We start from the raw sequence: 24,835 nt of genomic DNA, 5'->3' as shown, positions 1-24,835 counted from the left end.
GTGATGTTGACCACTTTTTTCACTTAATAAAATTATTGAGCTTTTGTCAAACAACATCGTTTTAAGTAAGCACCAGGGAATTGTTTCTGGGGTTTATTTACTGTAAGGTTTTTTTCAAATGCACAAAACCAAAAAAGTGCTCTGACAACTGTCATAAACATCATTACTCCCTAACAGCTCATTAATCTTTGTTCATGTATAATTCGAAGCATGAACGTGGCCTCGCTCGGGCTCCCCTCCACCTGGCACGGTCTCTCTGCGATGATGGTTTTCCTTCATTCTTACACTACATAGTGTTTCAGTGTGGTTGGGTCGGTTTGATCTCCTTGACCCCGCAACAGGAACATCTGTTCTCAGTACAAATAACCACCTCCGCACCCATTTCAGACCCCTCTTGTCCTACACTGTTCCCATTTGCCTATTTGTCTCCCTGAGTTCCTCTCCTGTGGCGAGGAATGTGTGTGTGTGGTCATGGTGGTCGTGATTCCCTGAGGTTGGGGCTTTCCAGGCAATTCAGTGATTTCCAAAATCACTCTGCTCTCTTGCTCTTTTTTCCTCCCCTCTCTTATCCAGCCCACTGAACACTCCTCCCTTCATATGCTTCTCGTTTGTTGGGAGTTTGTCAATCGCACAGGATCTGTGTTGACATGCGTCTTTGGAAGCCCCCTGGGTTGAGGTTTGGCAGTAGTTGGGAAAAGTGTCGCTGCGACGTGGAAGTCTGGACACCTTCACCTACGCTCAAAAGTGATTGTTGCTGCTGATGTTCTCCTCCTTAAGGATTTTCTTCACCGGCTTTTTTGTCCAGTGAGGCTTGTGATTGTGATGGGCAGTGTGTGCTATGTTCACAGAAAGGGAATGTGAGTGAGAGTGCGTCTGGGTGTGATGGGTTGGACAGTGCAGGGTAAGGATAAAGTGTTCCGTGAGGTTTACCTAACCCTTGCATTAGTGGCAAGACCACAGTAACCACCTCCAGATGTTTGAGAGCACAATATGATTATTTACAACAAGGCCAATGAACACCGCCCTCTTCACACTACGCTTACTCTTTGCTCCTTCAGCAGTGTCCAAGTTAATGCTTAATCCAATTGCAGACCCTTAATTGCTAAGGCTGAGCCCTGTTTATGGGAGGGAGGTTACTTTCTGATCAGTCACTGCAGAAGACAGGAATACAAGCTAAGGGACTCGTCAGACTCATCTCTACGAGTCAAGCAACGGGACCTTCAGGGCTGACCATAGGAACCAGCCACCATGGCCAAGTCGTCTTTCACATCCAAGGCCATCGCCTCTGCCTTTATGATCCTGACCGGCTCTGTCATCGCTGGCATTGTCACCATGGTCATTCTGTACAATACTCAGATCTCTTCAATGAACCCGACGCCCCGTCCAACCTTCTCGACCACCACCACAGGACCGCCACCCGTCATGCGGCTGCCGAAGAATCTCATACCCGAAACATACACGGTCTTTCTGAAGCCTCACTTCTACACACGAATCATCGAGGAGGTAAATGTCACCAGTCCCAACCAGACGATGCTCTTCACAGGGAACTCTACTGTTAACTTTCACTGCGCCCAGACGACTAGAACCATCTACCTCAACAGCAAGGACCTGGCCGTTTCTAAACCAAAGGTGATAGACACAGAAAACAATAATAACATAGAGGTTTCAGCAATGAAACACCACGAAGACGAAAGTGACTTTCTCGAGATTCAGCTGAAAGAGGCACTGGAGGCAGGGGGAAACTACAGTTTGTCTCTGGATTTCAAAGGAGAAATATCAGAAAATCTTGACGCGCTGTTTGTAAGCACATACCAAGAAGGGGAACCAGAATTTGAAGGTGATACGAATACAGAGAGGTAAGTAACAAAAACCTAAACGTTTCTGTGTGTATAATTTGTGATTATAGCACCTTTCAAAGTATTCTGAGGGTATATATTTTTATTTGTAGAGAAGTAAAACAATCCTGGCAGTGTTTCCCCAGAAAACCATTAAAAGGCACCAAATTAGAACCATTATTGACCCTTGACGGCTCTTCATGGCACACAGATGAAAAAAGGCTCAAGTTATTCCATAGATGAATCCACTTGTAGCGCTCTCTAGCAATGCTGCAAGTCAAATTCAGATGGAAACTGAAAGAACGTACAGTGTATTGACTCCGGTCAAAAATAAATTATATTAATCATTGTCATCTGACATCCAGTTACTTTCATAATGCAATCAATTACGCATTACACATTACTTATTGATAAAGTAATTGTGTTTATTTAGTAATTACTCAACAAAAACAGTAATCAGTTACATTACTTGTCACATTACTTTCCTTAGTCTACAGCCCAACTTCGTCTAAGTGCCCGTAAGTAACTCCAAAGCCTCCAAACCCCCCAGTCACATATTCTGTATGTACAAAAAGAAACATTGAGACATTTTGCACTGTAAAAAAACTAATTACAACTTTTATTCAACATTTGTGTAGTGACACAGACTAATCATTAACATAGAAGTCACAAAGAGATGAGTCCAGCCTTAGACATCTTTTGACTTGGTCAGTTGGATTTCTGAGATAATACAAAAACACATCTGGATTGGTGTCTGTTAAGTCTTGTACCAAAACCAAAATAAAAAAACAATGCAGATGTCTTTGTGGTCTTAAAAAAACACAGTGGGCTGTTGTTTGTAGGAGCTCATTTATCAGCTGGACTGTGTTCTAGATTAACAAAAGGAGAAAAAGACAAATGTATTCAAAGGAATTGGACAGTTTCATGGTTTAGTCCATTGTCTTGTCTAATTACTGTAATTGATCCATTTCCATGCCCATGGGGTAAAAGAACCCAAACACAGTATGAAATTACTGAGTGGAGACATGTGCTTACACACATACTGTGCAAGTGTGGGTCAACACACACTCTGTTTGTCACACTATTTATACTCTGTTAGACCTACTGGAAGCAGGATAACCCTCTAGTCACCACTCATATATTCTCCTTGCTGTTTTTACACATTAATTTCAGTCAGAGACCAAAGCTGGTTTACGTTTTCTATTGTGTGTCCCAAATACGCAGTTTACTATCTGTATGTGTGTTACACACTTTGTGGACACAAAATGACCTGTTTCCGAAAAGACACAAAAGCACATTATTTATTTTATTTATACTCATCAAGTAATTTGTAATGGGTTCTTTATCATAGATATAAAATACACAGCTGCTGCTCTGCGTCTGGTCAAAATCTGCCCTTTAACAATACTGAGAGATGCAGACAAAATCGACTGTAACTCGCTTAATTCTGAACCAATTTTCATGAAATTTGGTTTGTTATAAATATGAGAACTTGAACCTGATACTGGTTACTAGGAATGAATTCAGTTTGTGGGGGCAGATCTAAAGAGCTCTATGCAAAAACATTAACCTTCTGAATAACCACAACTCTCACTGGGACATGCAGGCCCAGTTATTTAGAGTTTTAACTTTGAGTTCAGTTTCTATAAAAAAGTAGATTTCTGTATATATTATATTGTTATAAAGCCACCTGGTTGCTTGTTTTTGTGAAATGTGAAGTTTGTCTACAGGAAAACATAATTCAATATAGGTGAATTCTTCCCCCACACACACACACACACACACACACACACACACACACACACACACACACACACACACACACACACACACACACACACACACACACACAAATTTTACTTGCCAGTTTCCTGGTTAAACAGTAACTCATACACACTACTACACATGTATTCATTGTTTTCATTCTGTGTTTTGGCCAAAGTGTTGGTCTGACTAGTAGTGGCTGTTTCTTGGTTGTCAGTGGCTGTTTTGAGTGGCCTGCAGCATTTTTCCAAGGTGACCCTTGACTGTTTTTGGCATAAAGCTGATTAGATCTGCCCCTAGTAACTGAATTCATACCTTCAGGTTAAATTTCTCACATTTATAATAAACCAAATTCCATGAAAATCGGTTCAGAATTAAGTGAGTTACAGTTGATTTGGTAGTAAAGTCTGCATCTCTCAGTATTGTTAACAGGCGGATCACTCAATGTGATCACAAATGTCTTGGTACATTTTTCCATTCATCCTTCCTTCAATTATATGAAGTTTGCCAGTGCCGTATGCTGAAAAACAGCCCCACACCATGATGTTCCCACCTCCAAACTTCACTGTTGGTATGGTGTTTTTGGGGTGATGTGCAGTGCCATTTGACCTCCAAACATGCTGTGTATTATGGCATCCAAAGGGTTGAATTTGTGTCTCATCTGACCAGACTATATTCTCCCAGAATATCACAGGCTTGTCTAAATGTTTTGCAGCAAACTTTAAACACGCTTCAACATGCTTTTTTTCTTCAGCATTGGAGTCTTGCTCGGTGAGCGTGCATAGAGGCCATGGCGGTTGAGTGCATTACTTTTTGTTTTCTTTGAAACAATTGTACCTGCTGATTCCAGGTCTTTCTGAAGCTCTCCACAAGTGGGGTCCTTGGCTCTTGGACAACTCGTCTGATAATTCTTTTCACTCCTCTGTCAGAAATCTTGCTAGAAGAACCTAGTCATGGCTGGTTTATGGTGAAATGATGTTCTTTCCACTACCTGATTATGACCCCAACAATGCTCACTGGAACATTCCGAAGTTTAGAAATCCTTCTGTAACCAATGCCATCAGTATTTTTTGCAACAATAAGGTTGCGAAGGTCTTGACGGTCTTGGTTTTACCCATCATGAGATGGTTCTTGTGTGACACCTTGGTGATGAGACAGCTTTTTATAGGCCATCAGTTGGGACTGAACCAGCTGATATTAATTTGCGCTGACAAGTGGCAGGATTGTTCTCTAATTACTGATAGATTTCAGCTGGTGTCTTGGCTTTCCAGGCCTTTTTGCGCCCCCCTTTCGTCATTTGTTCAATACTTTTTCTCTGTGTCATTTCACATTATTACACATAACTTAATTGATGGACATCTATGGTTTGATTTTTTGGACATCTGGTGAATATGTCATGTCAATTGCACCTTTAGAAATATATTTACTGAGAAAAATGGTGACGTGTTAGACTGATCTAAGTACAGGAAAGGGGAATGTTGACCGAGTCTTGTTCAACTGTTATTAGAGAACAGACCAAGAAGCGGCAGGACTTTGGATGGATCTGTTCGTTTTATGATAATGAAAGGCTGACTATCTTTATCTGTATGCATAGGTTCCTTGTCGCTACTAATATGGAACCAACAGACGCCAGGAGAGTGTTTCCTTGTTTCGATGAGCCAGAAATGAAGGCTGTGTTTTATGTGACCATCATCCACAGGCGATTCACAAAAGCTCTCGGAAATGAGCAACAGTCAGGTAAAAAAATAAACAGCTGTTACTGTATCTGTCCCTGGCTTCTGAGGCAGTGTTTAGTGTTTATTACGTTTCTGGTCACATAGCAATAAAAGATAAACAGTAATAACAGAATAAAACATATCCTTCCTTATACTGTTGTGCTTTGTTTCCACTTTGTCAGCCTCCAATATTATCGACGAAGACTGGCAGTACACTAGTTTTCATCCAACACCGAAGATGTCAACCTACTTGGTAGCCTTCACGGTTTCAGAGTTCAAACCAACCCCCTCCACACATGAGCGTGTGACAATTGAAGTATGTGTACTCCAGTAGATTCAACATGAATTTCATGTAATTGTTTTTGGCATGGTGTTGACCTTGGGTAGTTGACTGTAATTTTAGCTAATTTAAGTTTACTGGCAAAAATAACTGCTAATGGTTTTGGTTTGATTTCAATTCCATATCAAAATACCATTCAGCACCAGATCTTCAATCCAATAACTGAATCATTTTCACGTTTCCTTCTTTTTTGATGTATTTAACATTCCATATTTCCCATCCCCGGTTTTATGGAAGTTTAAGGAAATGTAACAAAAATATGTAGGACAATATCTTCTGTGCTTTATCTGACCTCTGTGTTTTGCTCATACAGACGTTTGCCCGTCCTGAGGCCGCTGCAGCAGGACACACTCACTACGCTGCCAGCATCACTGGAAAGATTCTCCAGTTCTATGAGAATTATTTTGAGATTAATTACCAACAGAAAACACTTGGTAAGACTTTGAGATACAGTATGGCTGTACTGACACATTGAAAGATGAAGGTAAAATATGTCATTGTCACTTTCAAAAGACATGTATTTTTTTTGTTATGATGATGACATTTCACATTTTGGAAGGTCAGCAGGCTAACAGCTTACTGTACAGCTTGAGAACTACTGGTAAAGTATGGCTAGCTAGAGCATATACTCTGTCCCAGTTCTACATCGTTTTATATATAATGCTAGTATCATTTTGATTACTAGGGTCAAATTTGTTGTAACATTTTGTACAAACACGGCTGATTCCTTTACTTTTACACTAAATATATTTAAATTTGACAGCTTTAATAAAACAATAAAACATGAAAGACATGTAGACTTCTACTGTAGATTCCCAGTTACACTAGGGATAAGCTACTGGATATCTAAAGATAGTTAAATACTAGCTTGATATAAGTGAAACCTTTTGAAAAACTAAACAAATAGCAGGCAAAATAGTTTTTCAGGAATTTGTTACAGCAGTTTCTATACATTTCCCTTGTTTTATATCATCTTTGTTGTTCGCAGCCAAACACAAAATAAAGACCCTAAACCTTTTACACACATTTGTGGGCACCTTGGACCTTTGCCATTAATTTACGCCAAACTAAATACATTTTTAAAAGTACAATTGTGTTTTCATTTTAGTTGTACATGAAGGGGTTGTAAAAATTTATATGAAACAATATAACAATAATAATCTTGTAATAATTTATTTTATTAAATCACAATGTAATGACTTGCTTACAGTATCGCAATATATTACGATATATTGAATTGTAACCCCTGTATCGTGATACGTTTTGTATCGCCAGATTCTTGCCGATACACAGCGCTATTATTTTATTATATTATTTAGTATTTATTTAAATACTTTATTCTGTCATTTTATGTAAAGCTATATTCAAAATACTGTTTTAATTAGCCTATGCAATTATAGGCATACGCTCAGGTTTAATAATCAGCTTCGGTCAATAACAACAGTCCTACCTCTAAAACAGCTCTGCTCTTCTGAGAAAAACCTACTGGGTACTCTTGGACACTATAACGTACTTCTGGCTAAGCTATTTTATTTATATAATTTGATCATTTGTCCATATCTATATGAATCCTCCAGATCAAATTGCACTGCCAGACTTAAGTCCTGCAGCAATGGAAAACTGGGGACTGATCACATACCAGGAGGGAGGCCTGCTCTATGAGGAAGGAGTGTCCTCACTGTTGCACAAGGAAGTGATCGCCACTCTCATTTCACATGAACTGGCACACCAGGTTAGAGGGAAAAAAGTCTTTGTGTGCTATCCCTAATAAAAACAACCAAATGATATGAGATACATTTTAATTACAGATCAAGGCACCGACTGTTTTCACATCTTCTCTTTTTGTTAACAGTGGTTTGGAAATCTGGTGACAATGAAATGGTGGAACGAAGTTTGGCTAAATGAGGGCTTCGCCTCCTACATGTCATACTTTGCAGTGGACCACATTGATCCTTCATTTAAAGCGGTGAGAAATTCAGTCATCTTTACGGACGTGACCAACTTGTGGCAATCACTGACATTGAAACACACACATGAAAAGACAGCTTGGTGCAAACAGGCAGAGCAAAATCTCCTTCATACCTTCATGCAGCCTGCATCATGCAACCTGTGGGCTCTATTTGTTTTCCTCAGAGAGACACATTTGTGATGAGAGACCTCCATACAGCGTTTGAGGAGGACTCTCTGGCCTCATCCCATCCTCTCAGTCCTCCGCAGGAAGATGTCCAGGAGACTTATCAGATCATTGAGATGTTTGATGCCATAACCTACAGTAAGGTAGAGATTCTAGTAATGAATACACATTATGCCTCATGACCACAGCGAGGGTGTGCAACACAGATGCGCACACACTCTTCTTTCTGTTTTATTTGCAGGTCACCCATATCAGTATACTATTAATATTAACATTCACGTCTATTTGGTCTTCACTCTGTAGGGAGCAATTGTGCTGAGAATGCTGGAAGATGTCGTGGGAGAAAAGGTTTTCCAAAAAGGGATCAAAGTAAGCAATAACTTTTAACCTCATTCAGATGTGCTAAAATGTTTTAATCCTCATAAAAGCTTCTGGCAGGCCCTGCAGACTGTCTTTGAGGTTCAAGATTAAAGGTTGTTACACCCAATTTGCCCTCAAATCACACTGTAATTGATTTGATTGTCCTTTAGTCAAGACTCAACACCAAAAGGGGCCTCTATCACGCAGACCAAATCCAGAGTCCAGGCAATGTTTTTGTTTTTTCTGAGAAGATGAACCCTTTTGGTAATTTCATGCCTTGCCACATGACATGACTTACAACATGGGTGGGGAAGCCAACTTCCGCAGCAACTTTGTCTAATTTGATGCTTTAATTGGGGGTATGGAAAATCAAAAATGCCTGCTTCAAATTCAACATAACCCTCTTATAATATTGTGCATGCCTGGTTGACTTCCTTAAACCAAAGATTTGGAAAAAGCAAACTACAATCAACAAACAAAGTAAAGGACTACTAGTAAAGGTCACATGTACACACAATATGTAGCTACAGGTTCTTTAGAACATGTGGGGTCTTTGGTGAGCCAAACAAAGCGTATTGATTGGTTCTGAAAAAGGGATTTTTGTTCATAGTTGAAGCAGCAGTACTTTTAGTAGTTTAGCAGTATGTTTTTCACCCTGGAAAGAAAATGTCTCATTTAGCTTTGGTGCAATACTTGTATTTGTGTTTGTTGTCATATACTCTATCCAACTCACCGTCTTGTTGATAGGGTATACCTAGCCGGAGTTAATGCAGTCTATTACAACAGGCTTGCAAAATTGTTAGAATGTTGAGATTTTGTTGAAACTGTTGTAAGGTATGGTTACACAAGAAATCCCCACAAATTATTTTTGTCAAGTCGAACTTTGACATAGTGTATTGCCTAGTTGACCAAAAAAAGCCCTCAGCCGTGCTGACTCTTTAGGTTCAGAGAATCCAAAAGAACCATCCACTTTTATTTTACCCTCTTCTGTCCGAGTTGATTCACAATCGGGGAATGGTTTGTAGACAGTAATGAGGCATGTGGTACAAATACAATTCTTGACAAACTATGTTACAGAGCGTACTAATGGACAGTAAATGCTAACTGACAGTGGGGGGCAGCCCCTGGGGCTCCAGCCCCAAATTTTTGCTCAAAAGCTCCTAATCTTTTAGGTTTTTAAAATAACTTAAAATTACTGTAATTTCCCCTTAGTCTCTCTGACTGGACTGGAAAATCAATTGAGCCAAAGTCCTATTACTGTCCGCCCTAACATTGTCATGGGGGGTTGTTGTCTTGTGTGTGTCATGTTTCATTCAGTGAGCAAGGGAGTAAGCTAGATAACTAACTATCTAATGGACTATGGACATAATAAAGTTTTTCATGAGGAGTCAACCTCGACTATTTTTGCCTCTTTTTAGGTGGAAGTAGTGAAAAATGATCCTCAACATTTGTTGTGCGTTGGTTACAGAATGATGAAGACAGTTGGAGAACAATTAGATATTAAATAGGTTCTACTGGAGGGATCTTTTCTGGATAACGATCATGTTTTTCCCTAATCGTGTACAGAAATTAGGCATTCTATTATGTCAAATGGCTTGAGAAATAGTGCATATAGCTGCCGTAAATGGAGAAAAAAATCTCCCCAAGACACCCTAGGTTTGGAATAAGGCCCAAATGTTTACAACGTCTGGCTCCGGCCCTGGTCATGAAGTCGGTTAAGTTTATTTGAACTTCAGTAAACAACATTCCCATCATATATCCAAATCTTATCTGTTGACAATAACACCATCACTGCTGTCCTGAAGTCTAACTTTCCAACATCTGGTTTATGTCTGCTGCAATGGGAAAAGACAATGGGAAACAGGTTCACAAACCATGCTTTTTGTCCACTTGTAGTTTCCACTGCGTACGCAAAATCAATAAGGGTGTCATATTTTCCCAGTGGGGAGCAGACAGATTACTAAAGGATTATACTGTTGTGGGTGAGAGTAATCAGAATCTCTAAGGGAGCAGGCAGATGAAGGGTTGAGAAACACCTCGTCCGTCATTGCTGTTCAGTGTGACAGTCCAGAAAAAAAACCCAGAAAACCACTTTTCAGCCAAACATTCATTTATTTGCACATTTTTATCTAGCTAATATAAAGGCAAACGCAGGATGAAACTGTGTTAATTATAACTTCTCTTTCTTGTTCTCTCTGTTTTTATGTTTTAGATGTACCTGTCTGACTTTAAGTATGCAAACACTGACCAGAACGACCTCTGGGATTATATACAAATGGTAAAGTAAAGTCAAAAAGTCTTGTTGCTGAGATTAAGCATGTCTTACTGTCAATACTAATTGATGATGATTGATAATGATGGTATTCGTATCATAAAATATTAACTGATCTGTGCCATGTTTGCAGGCCGTAGATGAGGATAGCGGTCACACCAAGGTGGCCCTGATAATGAAACCCTGGACTACTCAAATTGGCTATCCTGTCATCACCATCAACACTACTGATGGAGGAATCTACCAGAAGCACTTCCTGTTCAATGACTCTTCTGAATCTAAGTATGTGCTAAATGGAGATTGCTTCAGTGTACATAGTTTTCAGTTTGGTTAAAGCTGAGGACAATGATAATACAGTAGGCTACTGATCATACCAATCCAGTTAAGATAATAGTCAATGGGGCTCAGTAGCTATAGATTTTGTAATTACATTAATTTACACTTATCAAGGAATCAAGGACATTTATATGTTCCAGATAACAAAATTGTAGATCAGTTGACTTTCTCTGAAGATTTTTAATTTGTTTATTTTATTGAAAAGTATCAACTATTGAGTGAGAATCAGTATGTATGAACAAATTAATTTACATCTTTGGCATTAATGGAAATCACAACAACAATGGAATGAAGTTGATGGAGAACAAAACAGAGCCAAAAGGAGAATTAATATTGGACTTGCACTCATCAGGTGGACAGAAACAGAAACAGAAAATGAATGTTGTGGCAAACAACTTTATAGGGTCACAATATTACAATACTGTCATAAAATAATGCTGTTGTAATGTATTTTCTCGTTATTGCAAACACATTATGGCAACCTCTGGTGACGACTTCCTCCCTCAGTATTCATTGGAACTTTACATCTTGAGTGTGAATGTGACTCGGGCTAGGGTTGCAGGAGATTGCTTACCTTCGCTATCTTTCCTAAGGCCAAAGTTGGATCATAAATTTGTCCTCCAGATATACATTGTGATCACTTCATGAGAGTTTCTTGTGTCTGTTTCGGTTTGCAAAATACAGTTATTGTTTTTGCGTAATGCCACTTTGTTAACCAAGTATTTCTCTGTCAGGCATGCATGAAACCACTGCAGATGATTACAGTAGATTTTACCTTTGGCCATGCGGAGTGTTTTGAAACAATGTTTTGTAACTATGTGCTCCATGACACTGCTATGGTGAGTTGCACAATAATTTAACCTGACATGGTTTTAAGTTGCTCCAGCCATATCCAGACCATAACAGCTCTGGACGCAGATTAGATTTCACACTCACAGATCACTGTGCCCTTGTCACCTTTTACTAAAATTCCTCCTTTTGGATTGTTAGTTTGACTCTTCATTCCTCATTGTATAGGAGCTGAATGATAATTTACTGAACTAATTGGTTGTTTGTCTGTTTTTTCTGCCTGTTTAGTCTTTGGTGGCATGTCCCGATCACAGCCATGTCAGATACATCTGGATTGTTTTCTTTCACGTTGGAAGACAAACCAGGTAACAGAATATACAGCACAGAGCCTGGGAACAAACACCTTGTTTCTCAGCTTTGCCTTCATATTGGATATGAATGCTGAAAGCAAAGGTTCTTCTACACCCTAATTCTTTATTAGTGGGAGATGCTGACTCAGCCTTATGAGATACATTAAACTGTTCACTCCCATTCATAGTAATTTGATTATTTCTCACTTTCCCACTACAATACTTCATTTACTTCATACAAATTAAAGCAAGCAATTCAGTATAGCGACAGCTCTTGAACACACCTGAAAATATTCTACCTTTTACAGATTATTCATATTATTTAACTTTTAGAGCCTGCAATTCAGTCCAGCATAATCTTTTCAACAAATTTTAAATATTCCACATCGTTTGAACAATTTCAAAGCCAGCAATTCAGTTTAGCGTAAGCCTTTCAGCAGTCAGCATACAGCATTCATACCCGCAATTTCTTCAGATATTGCATTCTCTAGTAAATTGTGCTTTACACCTTCTCAGTTACATCAGGCTCACAGAAGACTAGATAGAAAAACTCATGACTGAATGATGGACATCCTAAGCCAGCTATGGCTTTTGATTGGGTACAAGTCAGTTGAAAGAGAAGTTTGATGAGATAGACCAGATAACAGAATCGGATGCACATGATTACTTACTGGTTTTTCATTTTTCTTCACACTGTGCCATTGATTTGTGATTCATAGTCTGTAAAGTAGAGCTTTCCTTTGATCAATATTTTCCTGTCAAATAGAAAAGAAAGACACCTTAATTTCTAAGAGTGGAGAGTGGATCCTGGCAAATGTCAACTGTACTGGATACTACAGAGTCAATTACAACCCAGAGAACTGGGAACGCCTCCTGACTCAGCTGGAGAAAGATCCACATGTGAGTACTGAGCCACATAATGAATTAGCAAATCACAGCTCTGAGCAGAAACCTTACTCCACTGAGTAAGGAAAGACCTTTTACTAGAAAGTAAAATTACAAGAGGTAAAATATATCTAGGGCTGGCAATGTCCTTGAACTGGTTGGCCCACCACTTTAGTCCAGACAGAAATGTCTTAATAACTGTTGGACGGATTGCAGTGAAGTTTTGTACAGACATTCATGGTTCCCAGGGAGGATAATGGATAATAACTCTGCTGATCTCCTGATAGGCTGTTGGTGAGATTTTACAGGATCACCACTAGAGTTATTATAATTCATCCTGCAGGGAACACAAATGTCTCTACCCAATAGTTATAGATATATAGTCAAAACAAGTTATTACAATTCATTGTTTGGGGAACAATAATGTCAATCTATGTATTAGATGTTGAGATATGTCACTGGGACAACTTTGACTTGCTGGTGGTGCCAAATGGAAAGTCATCAGTAGGATCATCCTCTGGGGCATGGCTCTACATGTCTCTCATGACAATCCATCAAATAATCTGGACTAAAGCCGCAGACCAGCCGACAGACAGACAGTCACTTCCATCCCTTGATCCCACTCGATCATTGGATTACTGTATACAGCTTCTTGAAACAGACCTCTTAAGGCTCTTTCAGACACAATGTGATTTGACGCAGTAAAAAAAAGATGTTGTGCTGCGCTGCAAGCCACTCGAAATACTGGGTTTCAGAGCACAGTGTTGGAGTCTTTAGAACCTACAAATAGAGAGACAATGCTTAAACCCAAATAACTCAGATACTCATACTACTGGGTTTATACCTGACTTTTTAAATTCAACGTAATAATCAATACATAATTATTTGGTTTAAAGCCTTATTTTGCGTTTTCACTGTGGCACTCCTGGTCATCATTTCCTGCACTCATGCTGATTTTGCTGTTGGTAGAATGGCTGAGTAGAGTTGCAGATGTCTTCATGTTTGGATCTTTGTAAACTGAAATGTCTACTGTCCCTCATGTTACTCTTATTTTTTAGCGGATCCCACTGATGAACAGAGGACAACTTATTGATGATGCATTTAACTTGGCAAGGTAATGACTTGGATTCAGTTGATCCAGACTTACAAATACGTTTTCTGTTGGTTAAGTGTAATTCTATAATCATAATGTGTCACACCCAGGGGTGTAGGGGTAAATACAGAGGTGGGTAAACTAGCTAACTGTTTCACCTGACTGACTGATACAGTTGATATGAAGATGGATGAATAAGCTTATATTGAAAAGGGGTGGATAAACAGAGTTTACCTGGGTTTACTGCCCGCTACTCCCCTGGTCACAACTGAATTTTAAAAACATGATCCCTCATCTCTGTTTTTCTCAGGGCCAAACTGGTCGATGTGAGTCTGGCTCTGAATTCAACCCGCTTTCTTCACAACGAGACAGCATACATTCCCTGGGAATCAGCAGTCAGGAACCTCGAGTACATTGTCCTCATGTTTGACCGCTCCGAGGTGTACGGACCCATGCAGGCATGTGTCATTAAAACATCATTTTCAACTTGTGATATTCAAAATGAACAATGTATCTTGCTTCGACCTGCAGTGGATAGAGAAGATGGATTTAGCTGACTAAAACCCGCTGGGGTTAATGTCCATGCCTCATCAGATCATAATAAATCTATATTGCTGCATGTATTCCTGAAATTCTGCTGTAAAACTGTTTCTTCCTGCAGGCATACCTCCAGGAACAAGTTAAGGGCCTGTACAGTTTCTTCAGAAACTACACATACTATTCAAAAGTCCCAGAAGACCATTCCTTACAGTAAGGAAGATTTTATTGATCCCTCAGGGGTAATGTCATCATATTGTTTAAACCGAATTTTCCCTTAGTTAATCATCAGCAGATTCACACATGTTTTCACTTTACAGTTTTACAAACTAACAGTCCAGTCTGAGAGTGCCAGAGAGCTGGTTTCACACATCACCAGTTATGGACATGTTAGTGACAGATGTGCAGTGTGGACAATATGTAGTGTTCTTATAAGAAAACACTGTCAGGGGTGAAAAACACATTCTTTGCTATTAATCTTTAGAGTATCACTGTATGTGTGGCAGCAAATTAACATTACAAAATGATTTACAAAACAAAAAAAGCTCTCAAACAACCAGCTTGGCAGGATATTTGTACATGAAAACTAATTCTCCAGACCCTCCAAGATGCCTTTAGGATTTTTTTTGCGGAAGAAAGTGAAAATTGCAAAAATATTTGCATTTATCTTTTTGTTCGCTAAAAATCTAATTCCAGTGAGAATAATATTGCGAGTAGTTTGGAGTTTGGTGACGTTTGGCTTAACGTTTTGCTTGGGGGACTGCTTTGATTGGTGAAACTCGCAGGAAACTGCAATGATTTATCAAATTTGCGGAAAAGCTGCGGTGATTGGAAAAAATCACGCAGAATTCAAAAGGATCGGTTGAATTTGTGTAATCACAACATTGTAACTTCACCGTAGAGCACTCACTGACTTTTTAACACAAATACTTTGCCACCATAAATTAAAAATCAGATAAAGCTAATTCATTATGAATATGAATGCATTTGATTATTAACTAGTTAAAGCGTATCTGTAGTTCATATTAATATTTATAATTACATTTAAATAACTCAAGTGAAAGGTGTCGCTCATAGTAACAAAACTACAGAATATTATCACTCTGCTGCTTTAAGCAATCCATGATTAACTTGGCTCATTCTTAAGCTCGGAAAGAATAGTTTGACAAGGCTTCTTCAAAACACATTACATTACATTTAATGTCATTTAATACCTGTGCACTTTTTATATCAAATGAAACTGTGATGTCCTCATTTCAAGGCGCAGCCAACTCTTAGCCATACACGTGGCATGTTCCAATGGACTCCCAGAATGCATAGAGATGGCTTCAAAGATGTTTGCAAACTGGATGAACAGCAACACCACTAACGGGTATGAACACTACTGGATAAGTATATATCATGTATATAATGTAATTTCTGCTACACACCTACTGAAACTCTCCTAAACTTGCACATGATTCTATTGGTTTCCAAAATAAATGGTCTCACTGTAATAGCTTTTGTTATATTCTGTAGCTTTTCTCTCCAGCAATGATTTAGTGACGGTAGGTGCCATTTAATCACTTTTTGTGTTAATTGTTGGTGGCTGTTAGCACTTTGCAGTGTCGCTCTTATCTTTAAAGCTGTACTTGGCAGGATTTTTATGCTTACATGCGCTCTAATCCTAAATGACAAAATGGGGCGGCCATTGAGAACATGATCTTAATCATACTAATTGAGAAGGTGTCTTGTGAAGCTGCAGTGCCTTTACAGTTACACTTGCCTACAGTTTCCAGGTGCAGTTTTAAAGTAGAGAGACATTAAAGGTGTATTTGCTCAGTACTTCAACACACATGCATGTATATAAATGCATGGAAGTATATTAATGCATTTGCACTCGCCCATCCTTGGTCTATGGATAGAGAGTGTCGTATGTTGCCATGTTGTGATTTGTGATATTGGGCTGTATAAATAAAACTGACTTGACTTGAGAGTATGTTTGCCTGTTTGCCAAGACACTATTTCGTTGCGCTTTAGATTACCACTCTGTAATAACATGGTAATAGTAAGGTAATAACACATAACAGTGGGGTAATAACATGGTAATAGTGGGGTAATAGACTGATAATAAAAAGTTAATAATAAAAATACACTGAATGGTTTATCATTTTAGCCATCAGTGAGGCCATCATCCCTAGTTTCCAGGTAATTATTATGCGTTTTGATATCGGTTTAATCTAATGTTACAAGGAAATTAAATAGTAACAGGTATATTTAGTATTTTTCAGCCCTGGTTTATGGTTACCACACTGAAACTGTAAAGTGTGTCTCCAGGTCACATCATTGAACTTTTTATTTGTACAGTATTACCTTGAAACAAAAGGGAATGTTTGGAAAATTATATGTAATACGGTATGGCCCCTAAATTTCAGTCTAATATTGACCAGAAATACTATTAATGGCGGCTGTGGCTCAGAGGCAGAGCGGGTCGTTCATTAATCGGAAGGTAGTGGGTTCAATCCCCGGCTCCTAGTGCCACATGTCGAAGTATCCTTGAGCAAGATACTGAACCCCAAATTGCTCCCAATGCCGTGCATCGGTGTGTATGAATGTTAGTTTTTGTTCGATGGACTTTGCCATCACTGTGTGAATGTGTGTGAAAGGGTGAATGTGGCACGTAGTGTAAAAGCGCTTTGAGTGGTCAGAAGACTAGAAAGGCGCTATACAAGTACAGGTCCATTTACTATTTAATACCTATCTATTATTTGGTTATTACTTTGGCAATTACATGGTATTTTTATCAAAAGATCACCCCACTATATCCATGTTATTATAGAGCTGTAATGTAATGTAATGTCTCAATAACAATATAAAGATTAGGGGTGAGCGAGTACATCATCTGTATCTGTTAAACCAACTATATGCTCTATATTTGAACTCAAAAATGGGCGAGGCTTAAACTTGATGTTGGTGGTGCTTAACCTGGAAATGCACTAATCTGAATTTGTTAATTTAAGACTGAAAGATATGGGTTGATCAGAAGTTGCTATATTTATTAGAAAACTATTTACAGAACAGCCACAGAACTGAGCTACAGAGCAATGAGGGTTACAAGAGTGAGACCTTTGAGGTTTTTTTTGTTCAGCCGAGTACTCGCTCAACCCTAACACCCCCAACCACGCATTATCACCTCTCAGGTGCAATCCCCTAGTTTGTAGTGGTTGGAGTAAATATATGAAATTAGACAGGATGGAGAAAGTGTTCAGTGTGTCTGCAAATATGCTGATAGGCAGGAAAAAGTCAAGCCCAGTACAACCGAGAGAACTTGACACAGTCCTAATGTGCGGAAAATAACTGTGTGTGTGTGTGTGTGTGTGTGTGTGTGTGTGTGTGTGTGTGTGTGTGTGTGTGTGTGTGTGTGTGTGTGTGTGTGTGTGTGTGTGTGTGTGTTTGTTTGTGATTCAGCATCCATCCCAACCTGCGGTCTGTAATCTACTGCCAAGCTGTGGCTGCTGGTGGGGGGAAAGAGTGGGAGTTTGCCTGGAACAAGTTTCAGAGCTCCAGCGACACCTCGGAGAAAGAGCAGCTCCGTAAGGCTCTGTCATGCACCAAGAAGATCTGGCTGCTCAACAGGTGAGGTTAACAAACAGATCAGGGACAAGATCCTGATGTGTCATACACAGAATTACATTAGTATAATTTTTTACTGTGTTTATATAATGACTTCTCTCATAACAGACACACCCGTGATAAGGTGAATCCCAAACATACAGTTTTCATTAAGTGAAGAGCCAGTCGGTGCCTTCCTTATCTTACAGATACCTGGAGTACACCTTGGACCCTGAAAAGATTCGTCTGATGGATGTTGCCTCCACCATTAACTACATAGCCAAGAATGTGGCGGGGCAGGCACTGGCCTGGAACTTTGTCAGAGCACACTGGGACTATGTCAGGCAGGGGTAGGTTGCTATTTGGACTCTCATATTGGGTTTTTTCAGATTCAATGTCATTTTCTGAGTCATGAACAAGTATTTGAGATTGTGTAGTTGGACTTAAAACCAATATAGACTTGAAAAGGAAGACACTTGGTGCTTGGTGTTTTTGGTCTGAGGTTGATGATAGGCGGTATTTTGCGTCAGTGCTAAAGGTTTAAATTTAGCCGTTTTTATTCCAACAGATTTACAAGAAAATTGCAAGTATTCATGGTTTACCCCAGAACGTGTGTTTGTCAGGGTGGAGAAGCCAACCCGAACGCAGCAGTTACACTGAGAACTCTGAGCTAAAACAGGAATGAAATTCTGTTTATGGTGTGCAGCTCTTTAAAGCTGCCTCAACACTTTTTTTGCCACTTAAAGACAGAAGGCCTCAGCAAGCTAAAAGTCACACATATTTGTCATATTATGACTTTGTAATGGCCAAACTGTTGCCTGTTTACACCTCCAGCTTACACTGAGCAACATTAACATCCATTTGGTGTTAAAAAAAGAGTAACTATAGGACATGCATCAGGTGGCCAGAAGCAAGACTGAAAATCTCTACAGAATGTGTAAATAAGCAATTGTTTGCTATATGGTGACTTTATGTCAGATTGTGTGTGTTTAGCTCATCCCACTGCTCCCAGGTGGGCAAATAAGTCAAACCACAGCCTAACATCCCTGTGTGTCTGCTCCAGAGATAGATCCAGGACACTTTTAGTTTAGCTTGGCTAGCTCAGGGTTGCTCTGTGCTGCGACATTAGAGCTAAGCCTGATTGATTACACAGTTGCATGATCAATAACATGCAGTGATCATTGTAAATATGCTGACAAACCACAGAGCAGTACTATGTAAAAGATATAGAGCGCAACAGTGATCGTCCACAGCTCCGGTTCCAGAAGTTCCCGTTTATTCACTCCATTGACGTTTCAGAAAATCGTTATATAAAGAGTTTTAAACTTATATCAAGCTGATGGAACACCAAACATTCGATTTGGAGCAAAACAAAGCTTGAAAAACAGGAAAGAAGGCAAAGGTACAAGACATAATTATTTCAAGAACGAAGGAACTACTCATCCCATAAACCACTGCGAATGACAACAACAGTAGCTCATTTCTTCTTGAATTCAACCACGGTCATTATTATAGTCTTTGTATGGTTAATGGTGGTGTAATATATTGTAGTTTCATAAACCCTCGTACAGTCAGTGGCAGCAGTAGCGTGTAAATAAAGATTGTTTTAAAAGTAACTCACTAGCTGTTCGCTCTACCAATCAGAGACGTCGTCTGTGTTACACTTTAGGATTGTGGGTACTGTAATACTTCTCCGTGAGATTGTGAATAAAACAGGTTTATCTTAAAACAAAGTTTTTATTTTTTTGTGGCTTCTACAGGAGCATTCTAGTTCCACAATCTCATAGCTCATGTAAGTCTAGCTTGGGTGATTACGATATCATGGCTAATAATCAAAATCCTTGAGAATATGAATGGGATTTTTGCTTCCAGCAAACACCAGCAACCCATCCATCTAACCCTGAACACAGCCTCGCCTCGCTCCTGTTTTCCTTGGTTCACAGCTCTGTCTCATGATCTGCTTGGAGGCCATGAGCTGCCAACTGAGAAGACAGGACTGCTGTTGTTAGTGATGTCTTTATGGACGTAGTGCTGCTCAACACCACAGGGATCTGAGGGCCTCGTCTCGCCCGGGGGGGTTCGGTTTACAGAGGCCTCTTGATAGTGAAGTGACCTGCAGTTGAGTCACTTGAATAAACAAGCCCTGTCATAAAAGAACTGACTATAATAAACAGTGGCTTATAAAAATCTTGCAGACTGTCGTCACGTACAAAGGTCTTCTTATTTAATCAGTGCTTATCATTAGCTCTCCTCCATAAAGTCCCTGCTGTTTGTGTCGTTACCAGGAAGCAAAATTGATCGGTATCAAAGTTTAAATATACATAACAGACAGGATTTCATTTCATGAGCACACAGCGACACCTGAGATTGATCTCAAGAAGCAATCAGCTGGGATTTAACTGTATTTGCTTACGATATCCAGTTCATTAGGTCCACCTAGCTCAAACTAATGCAGTTTAAAACACCACCCTGCAATCAATACTACATTTATCAAAGTTACAGCGTTCAGTTTTAGTTGAAGCTGTTTTTCTTTTGTCCATTCGACTTTGTGCTCAGTTTACAGACTGTAGTCCGTGGTGCTGTGTGTAAAACTGTTTCTGATATTGTTCCTGTCTCTGCTGCCAGGGCTGGAGCGATGCTGATCGAGGGCGTGACCAGCAGGTTCTCCACACAGTTTGAACTGAAGGAGGTAATTTATTCATGTTTTTATTAGGTCCCGGTGATGATCCCAGCATGCAATATGTGGAGTGGGGAGTCATGTCTTTCCAGTCATGCACCAATAATTGATTTATATCACACGAGTAACTGGATACACCCTGATATCTTATCTTCTGTGCGTGTTAGTTTTACCTGAGCCAAAACCCAACTTTCCCTCGCTCTGCTTTCTTATTTATAGGGTTGGTTATATTCTGTATTTTTCCCATGAAAAGATGGAAACCGTCAATGGATCCTGATAACAAGTACTGTGTGTGTATCAAAGCCTGATATATGGTCGTCCCCTGTGCCATAGAGCTCCATTGTTGTCCAAAAATTATTGAAAACACATCAGTGAGCCACACTGTTGCACTGGGTGACATGTTCTTCCGTTACCATGCACGCACTGAAGTTTATTTTGACTCCATCCCACAGTTTTTATTTTATTTTAGCTATTTTTGGCGGACTATATTCAGCTCTGGATTAATACAAATTTGCTTAAGCAAGCATTTCAGGCAGCAGGGCGGTGTATGTGGGATTAACTTGAAATGAATTGTTCACAGTAGTGAAGGAAATGTCACCCAGTGCAGCAGTGTGGCTGGCTTTTTTTTCTAAAGGTTTTTGGACACCAGTGGAGCTCTATGATACAGCGGAAGAAGATATATTAGGCAATGTCTGAAGCAGGATCAGTTCATTTTAGTTTTTGGTCTTTCATGTGCTTCTGCTTTGCAAATCTGGCAAGATCACTATGCTGCAGAAGTCAGACCAAATTAGTTCTTCGGTCTCCCGAGCAGGGGCAGAGAAACATTTATGGGGTGACAGAAATATATGCTGATTTAATCACAAACAATCACCTGTATCGATATTTGCTAAGGAAAGCTTCCAAATGAACATATTTAAACTTTTCATTGAAATTAGGCCTATCACCATAACAGAGTGTGTTTAATTAATGTGTTAAATTTGACAGCAGTTGACACCAAACTGGGGGGTTGATAGGAAAAGAGGTAGAGAGAGAGAGAGGGGGATGACACGCAGCAAAGGGCCACAGCAAGGACTTGGTACATAGGGCATTAGCTCTACCAGGGGCCAAGTCCTAATACGCTCTTCACTAAATGTACTGCCATTTTAACAACAGAACAAACAAAACTAAATTATCTTTGGTATTATTTGTTCCAGCTGGCACTGGTAATGTAACATTAGTTCTTCCTCTCCTGCAACTTGATTGGATGCTGATTGGTCCAGGATCAGGATTATGCGTTGACTTGTTGTAAATTAATAGCATTAATGTTAGCTGTTTCAGGAAATGAAGGGAAATTAATTGGTTCATCAAAAATATTTTTTAGCCTTTGGACTAGGGGGGAGGTATCCAGTATTTTCAAGACAAAAGTCCAAGGAGTAGCAAGTCTTTTTTGATTTAGTCAGATTCAGATTACTTGTCGAGTTGTGTCATCATATTTGTGACTTGAGTCCACTCCTCTGTGACCTACTATGTCATAATTATAAGCTCAGGTCTCCATTTTTTTGGTCTTTGTTGAATGCAGTGTGCTTCCGTAGCAATATTCTAACATCACTGTATGCTCTCTCTCTCTCTGGTGTGTGTGTGTGTGTGTGTGTGTGTGTGTGTGTGTGTGTGTGTGTGTGTGTGTGTGTGTACACAGCTGGAACATTTTGCGACGGACTACGAGCTGGATTCTGCCAACAGGGCGGTGTACCAGGCCATCGAGCAAACCAAAGTTAACATCGAGTGGGTCGGCGAGCACAAAGATGTTATCCTAGAGTGGTTTGAAGGACAGACAGCTTTGTAGAGTGGACAAACGCCATCTCCCGTTGTTTTAGAGCGTTACAGATCAGTGGTGCTAGCAGTTTTCAGTTCTGCAGCTGAATGCTCTTCTGCCTTCACTAAATCCACGTCAACAAGATCATGAGTGAACCTCACTTTGCCTTGAACATGGACCAGAGAAATAATGAAATCATGAATGAGAGATTACATTTTCCACCAAACAATTTACCAACCTGAACTGTGATTGTGCCGCACACAAGACTGGTGCAAGTCATGAGAGAAATGTGGCACTTAAGACCAAACTGAGACACAGCAGTGTTTACATATACACCCATATGTATTATTTATACAGTATATTCAACGCGGACAGTCACAGTAACAAGACTGTTCCGCTGTTTGTGATTTTTGCACATGATGCTGTTTCAGCATCAGTCATCTTTAAAGTATCATTGTTGTAAATTGTTTTATGTGAAAAATTGTGAAACATATTTTGTTTTCAAAATCACTTTTCTTTTCTTGTTGCTGTTGCCAATTAGTGAAATTATTATATAATCAATTATTATATTAATGTCCAAGCATATATGCATTTGGAGGAAAAACAGTGAAGGAATACAAAATAACAGCTAAAATGTAACGTGCTGCCAATTTACAGTCCAGCTTCTCCACACTTGCACAAGTCAGAGCCCAAGGACAGAATCAGTTTGTAACAGGGTTAATATAATATAATATATTATATATATATATATATATCTTGTAATCAAGGAACCAAATTATTCTTGAATGTTGCTAAGATTGTTATTTTCAATAATAAAACATTGATATGGTGTTAAATGTGAGTCCTTTAATCCAGTACATGTCATTTTTGCTTTGAAAATAATGTAAAATAATACAGGTCATATTCACTGACTTAATGTAACATAACTTTAGAATAACAAGATGATAATAATAGTGATATGTGTAATGATATGTGTAATACAATATTGTCCATGTCACACTTGAATCTGGTGACTGTCAATCACATGGTCCCTGATGAAACTGTTCACAGATCAGTATTAAGAGTGTTTATTAACTTTGATACTGCTGATTTAGTCATGAATTTTTATGTTATAGAGAAACTCCTGAAGCCAAGTTTTCAGGGGCGTTGAGCAGCAATAAGCATTGCATCATTACTTTGATAAATCAGATACAAGTAAATATATTTTTAAATCTCTGTGGACGTAATGTCTGCAGTCTCAGCAGCTATTTCTGCACTTTCATTTAAAGATAAACTGCCTGATTTTGTTAAATTGCTCTTGGAGTGCTATATTGAAGCACTCGGTATAACTAAACTTTACTTCATGCGACTATAAAAAATCAGGAGGTGTATCATTAAAGTATAATTAGAACATAACTACTGTTGTGTTCCTCTTCCGCTGCTCTGTTATAATCTGGACAGGATGTATGCAGGATTTTGGGGCACACAGTAAAACTCTAAATTGACCAAAATCCTACTTTGACATCAGAATGAAAAACTGCTAACACAGAATCCTCAGCCTGTGTTTGCATCTGTTGCCAGGGAATGTTGTCTAGAGAGATTAGACTGGCGACACTGAATCAGTGATTGCACCATTAAACACTCTACAGCGCCATTCAGACTGGATTAATATTCCAGGGAAATATTATTTGCCCTATCCTCCGTACTGAAGTCATTTTTTCAGGTGGCAGACTAGCCAAGACACAATAACCACATGTAGACGACACTGCATGGTCCTGTTCTGTTAACGGCTTTCTTTGTTCCTTCTCATGTGGGTAAAACTGTGGATTTTCACACAGAACCAAACTAGTGTACTGATCTTATGAAACCGGTAACACAGCTCTTTGTGTTTAAAACTTCAGAGATACTCTTTAAAATACGGTGGGTTTCTCTAGACAGAACTTTACATTATGGTATACTGAAAAAAACAAGAGGGACATTGCTAAGTCCCGCCCCTTTTTGCTCTGTGCTCCAATGACTGTTTAGACTCTTTAGCTTACTTACTACACTAATATTTTGGCTTTGAGCCATCTTTAGCATTTCTCCCATTATCATACTCTGGGGGAACCGCGCCTCTGTCTAATAACAGTTAAAAGCTCAGTTGCAAAAGTCCCCTAGACGGTATAGTATATACACATCTACAGTGTTCAAGCCCTATGTGGTTAGGTCAAGATTAAAACTTGCTAGTTAGCATGGTTAAGGGTTACGGTTAGGGATGTGACGGAGTAGGGATATTTTATCTTTATCTGATACAAATTTATGAAAAAGGAAATGTGGGAACATAGGTCTGTAGGAACATAGGGCTGTGGGAACATAGGGCTGTAGGAACATAGGGCTGTGGGAACAT

General features: G+C 39.3%; 1 protein-coding gene across 1 annotated transcript; it reads left to right on the top strand.

Annotated features, from left to right (window-relative positions):
• The first annotated feature begins 624 nt into the window (after nt 1–624).
• Nucleotides 625–23,306, top strand: anpeplb (alanyl (membrane) aminopeptidase-like b). Its single transcript, XM_051383161.1, has 20 exons — nt 625–1,856; nt 5,194–5,336; nt 5,497–5,630; nt 5,968–6,088; nt 7,232–7,386; nt 7,507–7,620; nt 7,788–7,931; nt 8,092–8,157; nt 10,361–10,426; nt 10,554–10,702; nt 11,834–11,910; nt 12,662–12,795; nt 13,839–13,894; nt 14,184–14,331; nt 14,535–14,623; nt 15,672–15,782; nt 17,858–18,025; nt 18,211–18,351; nt 20,627–20,690; nt 22,354–23,306. Exons 1-20 carry the CDS (start codon nt 1,249–1,251, stop codon nt 22,498–22,500), a joined length of 2,835 nt encoding a protein of 944 aa, XP_051239121.1. The 5' UTR covers nt 625–1,248; the 3' UTR covers nt 22,501–23,306.
• The last annotated feature ends 1,529 nt before the right edge of the window (nt 23,307–24,835 follow it).

The sequence above is a fragment of the Dicentrarchus labrax genome, unplaced genomic scaffold, assembly GCF_905237075.1.
Source record: "Dicentrarchus labrax unplaced genomic scaffold, dlabrax2021, whole genome shotgun sequence".
Classification (NCBI taxonomy): Eukaryota; Metazoa; Chordata; class Actinopteri; family Moronidae; genus Dicentrarchus; species Dicentrarchus labrax.
This window is presented reverse-complemented; position numbering and strand designations above follow the sequence as displayed.

Bases quoted from the DNA above. Each gene is read 5' to 3' on its own strand.
- anpeplb (XM_051383161.1), top strand. From the start codon at position 1,249: ATGGCCAAGTCGTCTTTCACATCCAAGGCCATCGCCTCTGCCTTTATG. The intron at 7,932-8,091 runs GTAGAGATTCTA...TTCACTCTGTAG, and splicing joins ATGCCATAACCTACAGTAAG to GGAGCAATTGTGCTGAGAAT. The intron at 18,352-20,626 runs GTAGGTTGCTAT...CTCTGCTGCCAG, and splicing joins TGGGACTATGTCAGGCAGGG to GGCTGGAGCGATGCTGATCG.